Source organism: Eleutherodactylus coqui, chromosome 1 (assembly GCF_035609145.1).
Source record: "Eleutherodactylus coqui strain aEleCoq1 chromosome 1, aEleCoq1.hap1, whole genome shotgun sequence".
Lineage (NCBI taxonomy): Eukaryota > Metazoa > Chordata > Amphibia > Anura > Eleutherodactylidae > Eleutherodactylus > Eleutherodactylus coqui.
The window spans coordinates 516381529-516397863 of record NC_089837.1 but is presented as its reverse complement, the minus strand read 5'-3'; the positions used below and the strand labels follow the sequence as shown (position 1 = coordinate 516397863).

At 48.4% G+C, this 16335-nt stretch overlaps 1 protein-coding gene across 5 annotated transcripts in view; it reads right to left on the bottom strand.

The window, feature by feature from the left end:
* Positions 1-16335, bottom strand: part of LOC136614744 (keratin-associated protein 4-6-like) — a 426222-nt gene that overhangs the window by 302840 nt on the left and 107047 nt on the right. Inside the window, exon 2 of one of the 5 annotated variants that reach the window (XM_066594137.1) lies at positions 10150-10272. The exons of the other annotated variants lie outside the window; for them this stretch is intronic. Within the exon in view, the coding sequence (XP_066450234.1) occupies positions 10150-10272 (123 nt within the window). The remainder of the gene's footprint in view (positions 1-10149; positions 10273-16335) is intronic. 5 annotated transcript variants of the gene reach the window in all.

The following is a 16335-nucleotide window of genomic DNA, read 5'->3' as shown; positions in this document are numbered from 1 at the left end:
CAGTCAGACTGGGGTTCTTTAGAAGTAGACACATGCAGATACAACTCCCTGTGGACCCACAGCTTGGGTGGCTCCCTGGAACCCACCGGCGGTACATAAATATATCCCATTGCAGTGCCCAGCACAGCTGATGTAACGTCAGCTTTAATGCAGGTGGGCAAAAAATTAATTGGATTACACTGTAGGCGAGGGCCCCAAAAAATTGGTTTACCAACAGTACTAATGTACCTCAGAAAAATTGCCCATGCCCAACCAAGAGGGCAGGTGAAACCCATTAATCGCTTTGGTTAATGTGGCTTAATTTGTAACTAGGCCTGGAGGCAGCCCAGTTAAAATAAAAATTGGTTCAGGTGAAAGTTTCAATGCTTTAATGATCATTGAAACATATAAAAATTGTTTACAAAAATTATATGACTGAGCCTTGTGGGCCTAAGAAAAATTGCCCGTTCGGCGTGATTACGTCAGGTTTCAGGAGGAAGAGGAGGATGAATATTATACACAGATTAATGAAGCTAAAAGGTCCACGTTTTTGATGGTGATAGAGAACAATGCTTCCATCCGCGGGTGCAGCCTACGTATTGTTTAGGTATCGCTGCTGTCCGCTGGTGGAGAAGAGAAGTCTGGTGAAATCCAGGCTTTGTTCGATTGACAGGCGGGTACGCTTATCTGTGATGATTCCCCCAGCCGCACTAAACAACCTCTCTGACAAGACGCTAGCCGCAGGACAAGCAAGCACCTCCAGGGCATACAGCGCGAGTTCAGGCCACATGTCCAGCTTCGACACCCAGTAGTTGTGGGGGGCAGAGGCGTCACGGCGGACGGTCGTGCGATCGTCTACGTACTCCCTCACCATCCTTTTACAGTGCTCCCGCCGACTCAGCCTTGACTGGGGAGCGGTGACACAGTCTTGCTGGGGAGCCAGAAAGCTGTCAAAGGCCTTAGAGAGTGTTGCCCTGCCTGTGCTGTACATGCTGCCTGATCTCTGCGCCTCCCCTGCTACCTGGCCCTCGGAACTGCGGCTTCTGCCACTAGTGCTGTCGGATGGGAATTTTACCATCAGTTTGTCCGCCAGGGTCCTGTGGTATAGCATCACTCTCGAACCCCTTTCCTCTTCGGGTATGAGAGTGTAAAGGTTCTCCTTATACCGTGGGTCGAGCAGTGTGTACACCCAGTAATCTGTAGTGGCCAGAATGCGTGTAACGCGAGGGTCACGAGAAAGGCATCCTAACATGAAGTCAGCCATGTGTGCCAGGGTACCTGTATGCAACACATGGCTGTCCTCACTAGGAAGATCACTTTCAGGATCCTCCTCCTCCTCAAAGGATGACAGGCAAGCAGCATGGGTATCCTCAGCCGTGGGCCAAGCTGTCTCTTCCCCCTCCTCCTCATCCTCCTCATGCTCCTCCTCCTCCTCCTCAACGCGCTGAGATATAGACAGGAGGGTGCTCTGACTATCCAGCGACATACTGTCTTCCCCCGCCTCTGTTTCCGAGCGCAAAGCGTCTGCCTTTATGCTTTGCAGGGAACTTCTCAAGAGGCATAGCACAGGAATGGTGACGCTAATGATTGCAGCATCCCAGCTCATCATCTGGGTAGACTCCTCAAATTTCCAAGGACATGGCAGATGTCTGCCAACCAGGCCCACTCTTCTGAAAAGAATTGAGGAGGCTGACTCCCACTGCGCCGCCCATGTTGGAGTTGGTATTCCACTATAGCTCTACGCTGCTCATAGAGCCTGGCCAACATGTGGAGCGTAGAGTTCCACAGTGTGGGCACGTCGCACAGCAGTCGGTGCACTGGCAGATGAAACCGATGTTGCAGGGTGGCAGCGTCCGTGTGGGACTTGCGGAAATGTGCGCAGAGCCGGCGCACCTTTCCGAGCAGGTCTGACAAGCGTGGGTAGCTTTTCAGAAAGCGCTGAACCACCAAATTAAAGACGTGGTCCAGGCATGGCACGTGCGTGAGGCTGCCGAGCTGCAGAGCCGCCACCAGGTTACGGCCGTTGTCACACACGACCATGCCCGGTTGGAGGCTCAGCGGCGCAACCCAGCGGTCGGTCTGCTCTGTCAGACCCTGCAGCAGTTCATGGGCCATGTGCCTCTTCTCTCCTAAGCTGAGTAGTTTCAGCACGGCCTGCTGACGCTTGCCCCACCGCTGTGCTGCCACGCCGCGCGACACCGACTGCTGGCGACGTGCTGCTGCTGACACATCTTGATTGCGAGACAGAGGTTGCGTAGGAGGAGGAGGAGGAGGGTGGTTTAGTGGAGGAAGCATACACCGCCGCTGATACCACCACCGAGCTGGGGCCCGCAATTCTGGAGTTGGGTATGACGTGAGCGGTCCCAGGCTCTGACTCTGTCCCAGCCTCCACTAAATTCACCCAATGTGCCGTCAGGGAGATATAGTGGCCCTGCCCACCTGTGCTTGTCCACGTGTCCGTTGTTAAGTGGACCTTGGCAGTAACTGCGTTGGTGAGGGCGCGTACAATGTTGCGGGAGACGTGGTCGTGCAGGGCTGGGACGGCACATCGGGAAAAGTAGTGGCGACTGCGAACTGAGTAGCGCGGGGCCGCCGCCGCCGCCATCATACCTTTGACAGCCTCCGTTTCCACAACCCTATACGGCAGCATCTCCAGGCTGATAAATTTGGCTATGTGCACGTTTAACGCTTGAGCGTGCGGGTGCGTGGCGGCGTACTTGCGCTTGCGCTCCAATACTTGCGCTAGCGACGGCTGGACGGTGCGCTGAGAGACATTGGTGGATGGGGCCGAGGACAGCGGAGGTGAGGGTGTGGGTGCAGGCCAGGAGACGGTAGTGCCTGTGTCCTGAGAGGGGGGTTGGATCTCAGTGGCAGGTTGGGGCACAGGGGGAGAGGCAGCGGTGCAAACCGGAGGCGGTGAACGGCCTTCGTCCCACCTTGTGGGGTGCTTGACCATCATATGTCTGCGCTTGCTGGTGGTGGTGGCTCCCCGGCTGATCTTGGCGCGACAAAGATTGCACAGCACTGTTCGTCGGTCGTCTGCACTCTAAGTGAAAAACTGCCAGACCTTTGAGCACCTCGGCCTCTGCAGGGTGGCATGGCGCGAGGGAGCCCTTTGGGAAACAGTTGGTGGATTATTCGGTCTGGCCCTGCCTCTACCCCTCGCCACCGCACTGCCTCTTCCAACCTGCCCTGCTGCTGCACTTGCCTCCCCCTCTGAAGACCTGTCCTCAGTTGGCTTAGCAAATCAGGTGGGGTCAGTCACCTCATCGTCCTGCTGCTCTTCCTCCGAATCCTCTGTGCGCTCCTCCCTCGGACTTACTCCAATTACTACTACCTGAGTGATAGACAACTGTGTCTCATCGTCATCGTCCTCCTCACCCACTGAAAGCTCTTGATACAGTTGCCGGAAGTCCCCAGCCTCATCCCCCGGACCCCGGGAACTTTCCAAAGGTTGGGCATCGGTCACGACAAACTCCTCCGGTGGGAGAGGAACCATTGCTGGCCATTCTGGGCAGGGGCCCGGGAACAGTTCCTGGGAGTCTGCCTGCTCCTCAGAATGTGTCATTGTAATGGAGTGAGGAGGCTGGGAGGAAGGAGGAGCAGCAGCCAGAGGATTCAGAGTTGCAGCAGTGGACGGCGCAGAACTCTGGGTGGTCGATAGATTGCCGGATGCACTTTCTGCCATCCACGACAGGACCTGCTCACACTGCTCATTTTCTAATAAAGGTCTACCGTGTGGACCCATTAATTGTGAGATGAATGTGGGAACGCCAGAAACGTGCCTCTCTCCTAATCCCGCAGCAGTCGGCTACGATACACCTGGATCAGGAGCTCGGCCTGTGCCCACACCCTGACTTGGGCCTCCGCATCCTCGGCCGGGTCCACGTCCTCTAGGCCTACCCCTACCCCTCAGCATGGTTTATTACCAGTAGTGCAGAAACAGAACGCTGTAATTAAATGTGCCGCTTATTGGCCTGTGGTTGGAGGCTGACTTCGCTTACGGAACGCACAGCAGAGGCAGGAAAGAATTTTGTGCAAGCCTGCTGTAACACTTAGCTGGCTGCGTATGAATTAGGACAACTACCCCCAGCAGAGACCCAGTACACTTGTGGACAGGAATACAGCGGTGATGAAAGAGGCAACACAGAGGCAGGAAAGAATTTTGCGCAAGCCTGCTGTAACACTTAGCTGGCTGCGTATGAATTAGGACAACTACCCCCAGCAGAGACCCAGTACACTTGTGGACAGGAATACAGCGGTGATGTAAAAGGCAACACAGAGGCAGAAAAGAATTTTGCGCAAGCCTGCTGTAACACTTAGCTGGCTGCGTATGAATTAGGACAACTACCCCCAGCAGAGACCCAGTACACTTGTGGACGGGAATACAGCGGTGATGTAAGAGGCAACGCAGAGGCAGGAAAGAATTTTGCGCAAGCCTGCTGTAACACTTAGCTGGCTGCGTATGAATTAGGACAACTACCCCCAGCAGAGACCCAGTACACTTGTGGACAGGAATACAGCGGTGATGTAAGAGGCAACACAGAGGCAGGAAAGGTTTTTGCGCAAGCCTGCTGTAACACTTAGCTGGCTGCGTATGAATTAGGACAACTACCCCCAGCAGAGACCCAGTACACTTGTGGACAGGAATACAGCAGTGATGAAAGAGGCAACACAGAGGCAGGAAATAATTTTGCGCAAGCCTGCTGTAACACTTAGCTGGCTGCGTATGAATCAGGACAACTACCCTCAGCAGAGACCCAGTACACTTGTGGACAGGAATACAGCGGTGATGTAAGAGGCAACACAGAGGCAGGAAAGAATTTTGCGCAAGCCTGCTGTAACACTTAGCTGGCTGCGTATGAATTAGGACAACTACCCCCAGCAGAGACCCAGTACACTTGTGGACAGGAATACAGCGGTGATGTAAGAGGCAACGCAGAGGCAGGAAAGAATTTTGTGCAAGCCTGCTGTAACACTTAGCTGGCTGCGTATGAATTAGGACAACTACCCTCAGCAGAGACCCAGTACACTTGTGGACAGGAATACAGCGGTGATGTAAGAGGCAACACAGAGGCAGGAAAGAATTTTGCGCAAGCCTGCTGTAACACTTAGCTGGCTGCGTATGAATTAGGACAACTACCCCCAGCAGAGACCAAGTACACTTGTGGACAGGAATACAGCAGTGATTTAAGAGGCAACACAGAGGCAGGAAAGAATTTTGCGCAAGCCTGCTGTAACACTTAGCTGGCTGCGTATGAATTAGGACAACTACCCTCAGCAGAGACCCAGTACACTTGTGGACAGGAATACAGCGGTGATGTAAGAGGCAACACAGAGGCAGGAAAGAATTTTGCGCAAGCCTGCTGTAACACTTAGCTGGCTGCGTATGAATTAGGACAACTGCCCCCAGCAGAGACCCAGTACACTTGTGGACAGGAATACAGTGGTGATGTAAGAGGCAACACAGAGGCAGAAAATAATTTTGCGCAAGCCTGCTGTAACACTTAGCTGGCTGCGTATGAATTAGGACAACTACCCCCAGCAGAGACCCAGTACACTTGTGGACAGGAATACAGCGGTGATGTAAGAGGCAACACAGAGGCAGGAAAGAATTTTGCGCAAGCCTGCTGTAACACTTAGCTGGCTGAGTATGAATTAGGACAACTACCCCCAGCAGAGACCCAGTACACTTGTGGACAGGAATACAGCGGTGATGTAAGAGGCAACACAGAGGCAGGAAAGAATTTTGCGCAGGCCTGCTGTAACACTTAGCTGGCTGCGTATGAATTAGGACAACTACCCTCAGCAGAGACCCAGTACACTTGTGGACAGGAATACAGCGGTGATGTAAGAGGCAACACAGAGGCAGGAAATAATTTTGCGCAAGCCTGCTGTAACACTTAGCTGGCTGCGTATGAATTAGGACAACTGCCCCCAGCAGAGACCCAGTACACTTGTGGACAGGAATACAGCGGTGATGTAAGAGGCAACACAGAGGCAGAAAAGAATTTTGCGCAAGCCTGCTGTAACACTTAGCTGGCTGCGTATGAATTAGGACAACTACCCCCAGCAGAGACCCAGTACACTTGTGGACAGGAATACAGCGGTGATGTAAGAGGCAACACAGAGGCAGGAAAGAATTTTGCGCAGGCCTGCTGTAACACTTAGCTGGCTGCGTATGAATTAGGACAACTACCCTCAGCAGAGACCCAGTACACTTGTGGACAGGAATACAGCGGTGATGTAAGAGGCAACACAGAGGCAGAAAAGAATTTTGCGCAAGCCTGCTGTAACACTTAGCTGGCTGCGTATGAATTAGGACAACTACCCCCAGCAGAGACCCAGTACACTTGTGGACAGGAATACAGCGGTGATGTAAGAGGCAACACAGAGGCAGGAAAGAATTTTGCGCAGGCCTGCTGTAACACTTAGCTGGCTGCGTATGAATTAGGACAACTACCCTCAGCAGAGACCCAGTACACTTGTGGACAGGAATACAGCGGTGATGTAAGAGGCAACACAGAGGCAGGAAAGAATTTTGCGCAAGCCTGCTGTAACACTTAGCTGGCTGCGTATGAATTAGGACAACTGCCCCCAGCAGAGACCCAGTACACTTGTGGACAGGAATACAGCGGTGATGTAAGAGGCAACACAGAGGCAGGAAAGAATTTTGCGCAAGCCTGCTGTAACAGGTAGCTGGCTGCGTATGAATTAGGACAACTACCCCCAGCAGAGACCCAGTACACTGAGGACGGTCACAGGCAGCCCAAATAGATTTTTTTTCCCAAATGTTTTTGGAAAGGCCCACTGCCTATATACACTAAATATGTCTTCTGTCCCTGCCTCACCACTACTGGCCCTGGACAACGTAAAATTACTGCAGGACGCAATGCTCTGCACGGCCGATATACAAAAAAAAAAAAAGTGCAACACTGCAAAAAGCAGCCTTTACACTACTGCACACGGTTAGATGTGGCCCTAAGAAGGACCGTTGGGGTTCTTGAAGCCTAAAATAACTCCTAACGCTCTCCCTATAGCAGCTCCGGCACCAGCAGCACTGTCCCTGAACTATGTCAGAATGCATCTGTGGCGAGCCGCGGGAGGGGCCGATTTATATACTCGGGTGACACCTGATCTCGCCAGCCACTCACTGCAGGGGGGTGGTATAGGGCTTGAACGTTGCAGGGGGAAGTTGTAATGCCTTCCCTGTCTTTCTATTGGCGCTAACGTCTCAGAGATGAAAGTGAAAGTAACTCGAACATCGCGTGGTACTCGTCTCGAGTAACGAGCATCTCGAACACGCTAATACTTGAACGAGTATCAAGCTCGGACGAGTACGTTCGCTCATCTCCTGTGATCACTGGACAGAACAGTACTGTAATCATATATACGGTCTGTAAAATACCTGTGTAGATATAATATATACCACTATATGGTCACTAAATGGGATATAATTGTTTTTGTGCAGTATTTTTTCAGCAACACTATGCTAATATTATGTGATCACAGCATGGGGGTATAATCTGACCCTCAAAGTATTGTTACTGATAATATTGATCTTTGCAGTGGTCTTTTTTTCAGTGACAGTATGTTGGCATTAATCACTATGTGGTGGTAATATGTAATCATGGGGTGACTGGATTATTTAGGCCTTATCTAGTGTTATTATTGGTGATGTTGGTCTTGGTATAGTGGAATTTGTGGAGGTGTTTATATGGGCTGTGATGATTACTTTGATACTGGATGTGTCTTTTTGCTATTCTTCACTTCTACAATATAAATGCTTATTTTTAAAGTAATTTTTAAAATACATTTTGACATTTATTTTGTTATTTATTTAGACACAATGTGATCTTTGGTATATTCAGTATAGCAAAAAATTACACATGCATCTAAAATAGCAAAACAAACTATTATGCGATTTGGAAGGATCAGCATGAGTTCAAATACCAAGCTTATTTGCACAAGCATCACTCCTTCACATGGGCGGGAGAATCACACCCTGTTTAAAAAGGCTAATTAGCCTTACAAGGTGTCCGTGTTCAAGTATGCTCAGTGTTTTGTACATGTTCATGGGTCCATATGTGTACTTTTGTGCACCCTCATAGACTCCTATGGGGATTTTGGGGCGCAAATGAGCCTAAAAAAAGAGCAGGTCATGGAGGCTTTTGCACGGGTGCGAAATTCAATGCCGCTAGACTATTGACTTTTATTGTGCCACTTTCACCAGCGATTTTTTTTTAACCCCTTAGTGACCAGGCTTTTTTGCTTTTTTTCCATTTTTGTTTTTTCCTACTCCCTTTTAAAAAATCGTAGCTCCTTTATTTATCCATCGACGTCGCTGTATGAGGGCTTGTTTTTTGCGGGACGAGTTGTATTTTTCAATGTCACTATTTATTGTACCATATAATGCACTGAAAAACTTTTTAAAAATTCTTAGCAAAGAGAAATGGAAAAAAACGAAATTCCACCATCTTTCGGTGTGTCCTGTTTCTACAGCGCACAAACTGCAACAAAAACGACCTGATATTTTTATTCTATGGGTCAGTATGATTACTACGATACCAAACTTATATAGTTTTTTTTTTTCTGTAGTACTTGTATTTTTTTTTTAAGATATTTTATTTTTTTCAATTATTTTCTGCGGTCATTTTGTGCGCACAATAACTTTTTTATTTTTCTGTCGACGTAGTTGTGCAAGGGCTCAATTTTTGCGGGATGTCCTGTTGTTTCCGATAGTATCAATTTGGAATACATACAACTTTTTGATCGCTTTTTATTGCATTTTTTCTGGAAGACAGGATGACTAAAAAAGTGTATTTCTGGTATTCTTTCTTTTTTTTTTTCGGACGACGTTCACCATGCAGGAAAAATAATGCAGAACTTTGATAGATCGGACTTTTACGGACGCGGTGATACCAAATACATATTTTTATTTTATGATTTAGATTTTTTAGTAATTGATATGGCAAAAGGGGGGTGATTTAAACTTTTATAACTTTTTTTTTTTTTTTACAATTTAAAAAACTTTATTGATCTTTTTTTTTACTTTACTTTTAAGTCCCCCTGGGGGACCTTAACATGCGATGCTTTGATCGCTCCTGCAGTATGCCGTAATGCTATAGCATTACGTCATACTGCTTTTTTACAGGCAGTCTTTCAAGCCAACCTGTGTGGATGGCTTGATAGGCAGTCTGCTAAGGCAGCCCTGGGGCCATTCATTAGGCCCCAGGCTGCCATGACACCTGCATGGATCCCCCGATCTCACTGCGGGGGGGCCGTGCGGGACCCCCAAACAGTGTTCAGGGGATTTAAATGCCGCTGTCAGAACTGACAGCGGCATTTAAAGAGTTAATAGTCGCGATCGGCCCGAACGGCCGAGCGCGGCTGTTGCCCGCGGGTGTCAGCTGTAATAAACAGCTGACGCCTGCGCTGTATGGAGGAAGATAGCGGCGCTACCTCCCTTCATACACGTCCTGCAGGACGTAAAAACACTATAGGGTGGTCACTAAGGGGTTAATGCAAGTAAAATTGCCACATACGCTATCTTGGTGCATACAGACCGAGATATTGCATGGGGAGTGACAACACGCAGGACAAATTTTGCAAATATGTACCAAAATCTACAACAAAAGCCATTTGGTGCCGATTTAAAAAGTTGAACAGATGATCGGAAGAAAACTTCCAGGTCTCCACATCACGGCTCTCAATTTGGAGAAGCAGAACGCCCTCAGGGCCCTGTGTGTTGGGGGACGTACAATTTTGCTATCCTCATACTTCTAAGAGAAATAAAATGGTAACCCCTCCATGTATAGTTCTTATAAGATGCTCCGTGTTCTAGATGTTATAAGCAATGAAAAAATTTTGCTTAAAAAATGTAAAGCGACAGACAGAGGGCCCTTAAGCCTCGTTCACAAGGCAAAATATCACTGCCCAATTGGGCACAGATTCCCACCCAAATCTACAGCTAAATCTGCACTATTTTGAAATTCTGTTGAATGCTCTGCCAATCCGAGCTGTAGGTCATATAGTGGGAATCCTGCCTCAAGCAGTGTCATATTGGAAAATTAATGATGTGGATCTGACAGGTTAAAGTCCATGTGAGTGAGAAATTATACTGAGTGCGGGGAGGAGGAACCAGTACAACAGCGGCTTACAGGTACACACCGGGCCGTAGCATTTCACATAAGGTGTTGATTTTGAGACACATTTCCCAGAGCCCTTAGGGGAATCCCTGAAGCAACACCGGCTCTCACAATCATCACTGTATATACATGGATCTCCACACTTCTAGATGTAAAACACAGGAAATAAATGTTTAGTAAATTTATTTATAAGGTTTCATATTATTGTCACAGGAGAAAGTAAAGACGATTTTTACTTGTCAATCCAGACTGTCTTTAAGACTCCCAGAAAAAGGAGCGACCTCCCAGATTCCATAAACTTATCACATCTACTGCATGTCGCTGAGGTGTTTGAGCTTTTATAAATGATTTTGATTGGCCCTGGCTGCTGGATGTATGCAACATCATGGACTTCCTGCTGACCTTGTTGTTTCATGAAGATCAGCAGTGCCCCCTGCTGGCAGACTCCATGTAACCACCATTGTTCAGCATGATGAGTGAGGCAGAGTAGCTGGTGCTGAACCCACAGATATAGTAGAAGTTTACCTTTTTAATGAAAGATGGAGCAATACCTCTGCAATGCCATTTATTGGAAGGCAGCATTCCTGCAAGTTAATGTAAGACTTTTTAACCCCTTAATGACGCGGCCATTTTTCTTTTTCCATTTTCGTTTTTTCCTCCCCCCTTTAAAAAAATCATAACTCCTTTATTTATCCATCCACGTCACTGTATGAGGGCTTGTTTTTTGCGGGACGAGCTGTATTTTTCAATGGTGCTATTTAAAGTACCATATAATGTACTGAAAAACTTTTTAAAAATTCTAAGTGGAGTAAAATGAAAAAAAACCCGACATTTTGCCATCTTTTAGTGCGTCTTGCTTCTACGGCGCACAAATGGCAACAAAAACGACATGATAACTTTATTCTATGGGTCGGTACGATTACTACGATGCCAAACTTGTATAGGTTTTTTTTTACTATACTCCTCTTTTTTTTTAAAAGACATAAAATTTTTTTCAATTTTTTTCTGTCGTCATTTTGTGCACGCGATAACTTTTTTATTTTTCTGTCGACGTAGTTGAGCAAGGTCTCATTTTTTGCGGGATGTCCTGTAGTTTCCGTTAGTACCATTTTGGAATACATATGACTTTTTGTTCAGTTTTTATTGTGTTTTTTCTGGGAGACAGGGTAACTAAAAAAGTGCATTTCTGGCATTCTTCTTTTTTTTTTTTCAGACGACGTTCACCGTGCAGGAAAAATTATGTGCTACTTTGATAGATCGGACTTTTACGGACGCGGCGATACCAAATACATATTTTTAATTTATTATTTAGATTTTTTAATAATAGATCTGGCAAAAGGGGGGTGATTTAAACTTTTACAACTTTTTTTTTTTTTTCAATTAAAAAAAAACTTTATTGATTCTTTTTTTACTTTACTTTGAAGTCCCCTCGGGGGACTTTAAGATGCGATGCTTTGATCGCTCCTGCAGTATGACGTAATGCTATAGCATTACGTCATACTGCTTTTTGACAGGCAGCCTATGAATCCACCTCACGGGGACGGCTTGATAGGCAGTCTGCTAAGGCAGCCCTGGGGCCTTTCATTAGGCCCCCGGCTGCCATGATACCTGCACGGCTCCCCCGATCTCAGAATTGACAGCGGCATTTAAATGGTTAATAGCCGCGATCGGCCGCGCGGCCGCGCGGGGCTATTGCCCGCGGGTGTCAGCTGTTATAAACAGCTGATGCCCGCACTGTATGAAGAGAGGTTGCCACGCAACCTCTCTTCATACATACCCCGACGCTCCATGACGTACCGGTACGTCATTTGTCGTTAAGGGGTTAAACAAGGTTTGTAGCAATGACAGACAGCTGTTCTGGGGTGATTGGCACTCATTAGTGCACAGCAGGTTTCTGACTAGGCTAGTAAAAGGCATATAGAGGTGGTAGTAGTGGTTTTGGCTCAACATTCCCAGTTATTGTTACAAGGTATGTTTAAAAAGTCCTAAATTATTTTGCAGGAATGCTGCCTTCCAATAGGTGGCACTGCAGAGGCATTGTTCCATCTTTCTATTTGCATACTTCCCAAAGGAGCATGAATGGCCCTTTAAGTCTCCTCACACCTTATAGATGGTGTTAGGTCTAGCAGACGGAGGCATCGTCCTGCCTCCTGAGTCTGCTTTTGTTTCTTCCAGCACCCCAGGGGTTACTGTGTCTGGTTCCTCTACCCAGCTGGTAGTGATATGCAATCATCCTTTTATTTAACCTCCCCAGACCTTTTCCATGATTCCTTGGTGTTATTATGCATTTCCTTGCATGACTGCATTTGAGCTACTGCTATCCTGTCTGCATCCAGTTCTTTGTGTGCTTAGCTGGATGATTTTGTGTCTTTGTGTGAATCCAGACATTAATGCAGACACTGGAGATGAGCGAGCACACTCTTCCGAGCTTGATGCTCGTTCGAGCATTAGGGTGTTCGAGATGCTCGTTACTGGAGACGAGCACTACGCGGTACTCAAGTTAGTTCCATTTCCTTCCCTGCATGTTTAGCGCCATTTTTTAGCCAATAGACATGCAGGGAAGGCATTACCACTTCCTCCTGTGACGTTCCAGCCCTATCCCAACCCCCTGCAGTGAGTGGCTGGCGAGATCAAGTGACCGCAGAGTACTTAAAGTGGTCCCGCCACAGACACACACTGGGAGAGCATAGGGAAAGTGCTGCTGCTTATTCAGGGATAGTGTTAGTGTAGGATCCTGTCCTTAATAACCCCAACAGTCCTTCTTAGGGACAAATCTGACAGTTTGCATAACTGTGTGGCTGGCTGGGAGCAGTTTTGCACATTTTTTTTTTATCTCAGTCTGTGCAGGCTATTACAGCTATAGTGTTCCAAGTCTGCAGTCTGTAATACAGAGTATAGGGAAAGAGGTGCTGAGATAGGGACAGTGATAGTGTAGCATCCTGTCTACAAGAACCCCAACAGTCCTTCTTAGGGCTACCTCTGACCGTCTGCATTTTACAGGTTGTCTGGTGGGTGTTGTAGTGCATCACTATTGCACAGCCAGCCCTTTTTGCAGCCTTCCGTATAATATTTTTCTGGCTGCAATTTGCGTTACAATACCGCTCTCAGCCTCAAACTGTACGCCAATAATTCCATAATTTTTTTACACCGGTCTGTGTCTGTAGTGAACTTAACGCACAGCGTACGGCCACAGCCACTGATAGAGGGAAAGTCATATACACGCTATATAGTCTGTATTCTTTTTCAAAAAAAAAAAACTCCACCCCTGACAGTCTGCATTTTACAGGGTGTCTGGTGGGAGTTGTAGTGCATCACTATTGCACAGCTAGCCTTCCTTACAATTTTTTTCTGCCTGGAGTTTGCATTACAATACCGCTCTCAACGTGAAAGTGTAAGCAAATAATTCCATAATTACTTAAACTGGTCAATGTCGGCAGTGAATTTGATGCACAGCGTACGGCCAACATAGCCACTTAGAGAAGGAAAGTGATATACACACTATACAGCCTGTATTCTTTTTCCAAAAAAAAAAATGCTCATTCGTTGGGCTACCTCTGACCGTTTGCATTTTACTGAGTGTCTGGTGGGAGTTTTAGTGCATCACTATTGCACAGCTAGGCCTGTTTGCAGCCTTCTGTATTCTTTGTTTCTGCCTGGAGTTAGCATTACAATACCGCCCTCAGCGTAAAAGTCTACGCAAATAATTTCATAATTATTTACACCGCTCTGTGTCTGCTCTATTCATAATCTACCATGCTGAGGGGTAGGGGTCGAGGATGTGGACGTGGACGCAGGCGAGGACGCGGAGGTCCAAGTGAGGGTGTGGGCACAGGCCGAGTTCCTGGTCCAGGTGAATCACAGCCGGCTGCTGCGGGATTAAGAGAGGCAAGTTTCTGGGGTCTCCAGCTTCATATCACAATTTATGGGTCCACGTGGTAGAACTTTATTAAAAACAGAACAGTGTGAGCAGGTCCTGTCGTGGATAGAAGAAAATGTATCCAGCAATGTATCGACCACCCAGTCTTTTACGCCGTCCACTGCTGCAACTCTGAATCCTCTGGCTGCTGCTTCCTCCCAGACTCCTCACTCCATGAAAATGACACATTCTGATGAGCAGGCAGACTTCCAGGAACTGTTCTCAGGTCCCTGCCTGTCTCAAGAACTTTCAGTGGGTGAGGAGGACGATAATGATGAGACACAGTTGTCTGTCACTGAGGTAGTAGTAAGGGCAGTAAGTCCGAGGGTGGAGCGCACAGAGGATTCGGAGGAAGAGCCGCTGGACGATGAGGTGACTGACCCCACCTGGTTTGCTAAGCCAACTGAGGACAGGTCTTCAGAGGGGGAGGCAAGTGCAGCAGCAGGACAGGTTGGAAAAGGCAGTGGGGTGGCCAGGGATAGAGGCAGGGCCAGAGCGAAGAATCCCCCAGCTGTTTCCCAAAGCACCCCCTCGCGTCAAGCTACCGTGTAGAGGCCTAGGTGTTCAAAGGTGTGGATGTTTTTCAGTGAGAGCGCTGTCCTCGACCCCATCCAGCAATGTCTCTCAGTGCAGCGTCCAGCTGTCGCTAGGGCAAGCGCTAGAGCGAAAGTGCAAATACGCCATCACGCACATGCATGCTCAAGCATTAAACGTACACATTGCCAAATTAATCAGCCTGGAGATGCTGCCGCACAGGCTTGCAGAGAAGGAGGCTTTCAAAAACATGATGGCGGTGACGGTCCTACGCTACTTGGTCCCCAGTTGCCACTATTTTTCCCAGCCCTACACCAGCACATCTCCCGCAACATCAATCGTGCCCTCACCAACGCGGTTACTGGGAAGGTCCACTTACCACGGACACAGGGACAAGTACTGGCGGCAGGGCCCCTATATCTCCCTGAAGGCACATTGGGTGAATTTAGTGGAGGTTGGGACCGAGTCATAGCCTGGGACTGCATAAGTCCTACTCACACCCAGAATAGCGGGTCCTTCCTCGGTTCTGGTCTCTGGCGCGGTCTATGCCACCTCCTCTAAACCCTCCCCCTCCTCCTCCTCCTACGCAACCTCTACCTCTCAATTAAGAAATGTGAGCAGCACGTCGGCAGCACGTCGGTGTGGCGCGGCAGCACAGCGGTGGGCAAGCGTCAGCAGTTTGTGCTGAAACTACTCAGCCTAGGTGACAAGAGGCACACGGCCCACGAACTGTTGCAGGGTCTGACAGAGCAGACCGACCTCTGGCTTTCACTGCTGAGCCTCCAACCGGGCATGGTCATGTGTGACAATGGCCGTAACCTGGTGGCGGCTCGGCAGCTCGGCAGCCTCACACACGTGCCATGCCTGGCCCATGTCTTCAATCTGGTGTTTCAGCGGTTTCTGAAAAACTACCCGTACTTATCTGACCTGCTTGGCAAGGCGCGGCGCGTCTATGCACATTTCCGCAAGTCCACCATGGACGCTGTCACCCTGAGAACCCTGTAACATCGGTTTAATCTGCCAGAGCACCGACTGCTGTGCGACGTGCCCACGCGGTGGAATTCTACGCTGCACATGTTGGCCAGGCTGTATGAGCAGCGTAGAGCAATAGTGGAATATCAACTCCAACATGGGCGGAGTAGTGGTAGTCAGCCTCCCCAATTCTTTACAGAGGAGTGGGCCTGGATGGCAGATATCTGCCAGGTCCTCTGAAACTTTGAGGAGTCTACCCAGATGGTGAGCGGTGACGCTGCAATCATTAGCGTAACCATCCCGCTGCTATGCCTGCTGAGAAGTTCACTGCAAGGCATAAAGGCCGATGCTTTGCGGTAGGAACAGAAGACGTAGAATGACAGTATGTCGTTTGACAGCCAGACCACCATCATGTCTATATCTCAGCTCGGTTTGGAGGAGGATGAGAAGGAGCAGGAGGAGGGGGAAGAGACAGCTGGGCACATTGTAGAGGGTACCCATGCTGCTTGCCTCTCATCTGCTCAGCGTGTATAGGCTGTGGAGGAGGAGGAGGAGGAGGAGCAGGATCCTAAAAGTCATCTTGCTAGCGAGGACAGCCATGTCTTGCGTACTGGCACCCTGGTACACATGGCTGACTTCAGGGGGTCTGCCTATACTTCTACTACAAAAATGGTGCTGGGGTCTGCCTATACTGCTGCCACTTAAATGTTACAGGGGTCTGCCTATACTTCTGCTACAAGAATGTTACTGGGGTCTGCCTATACTTTTGCCACGTAAATGTTACAG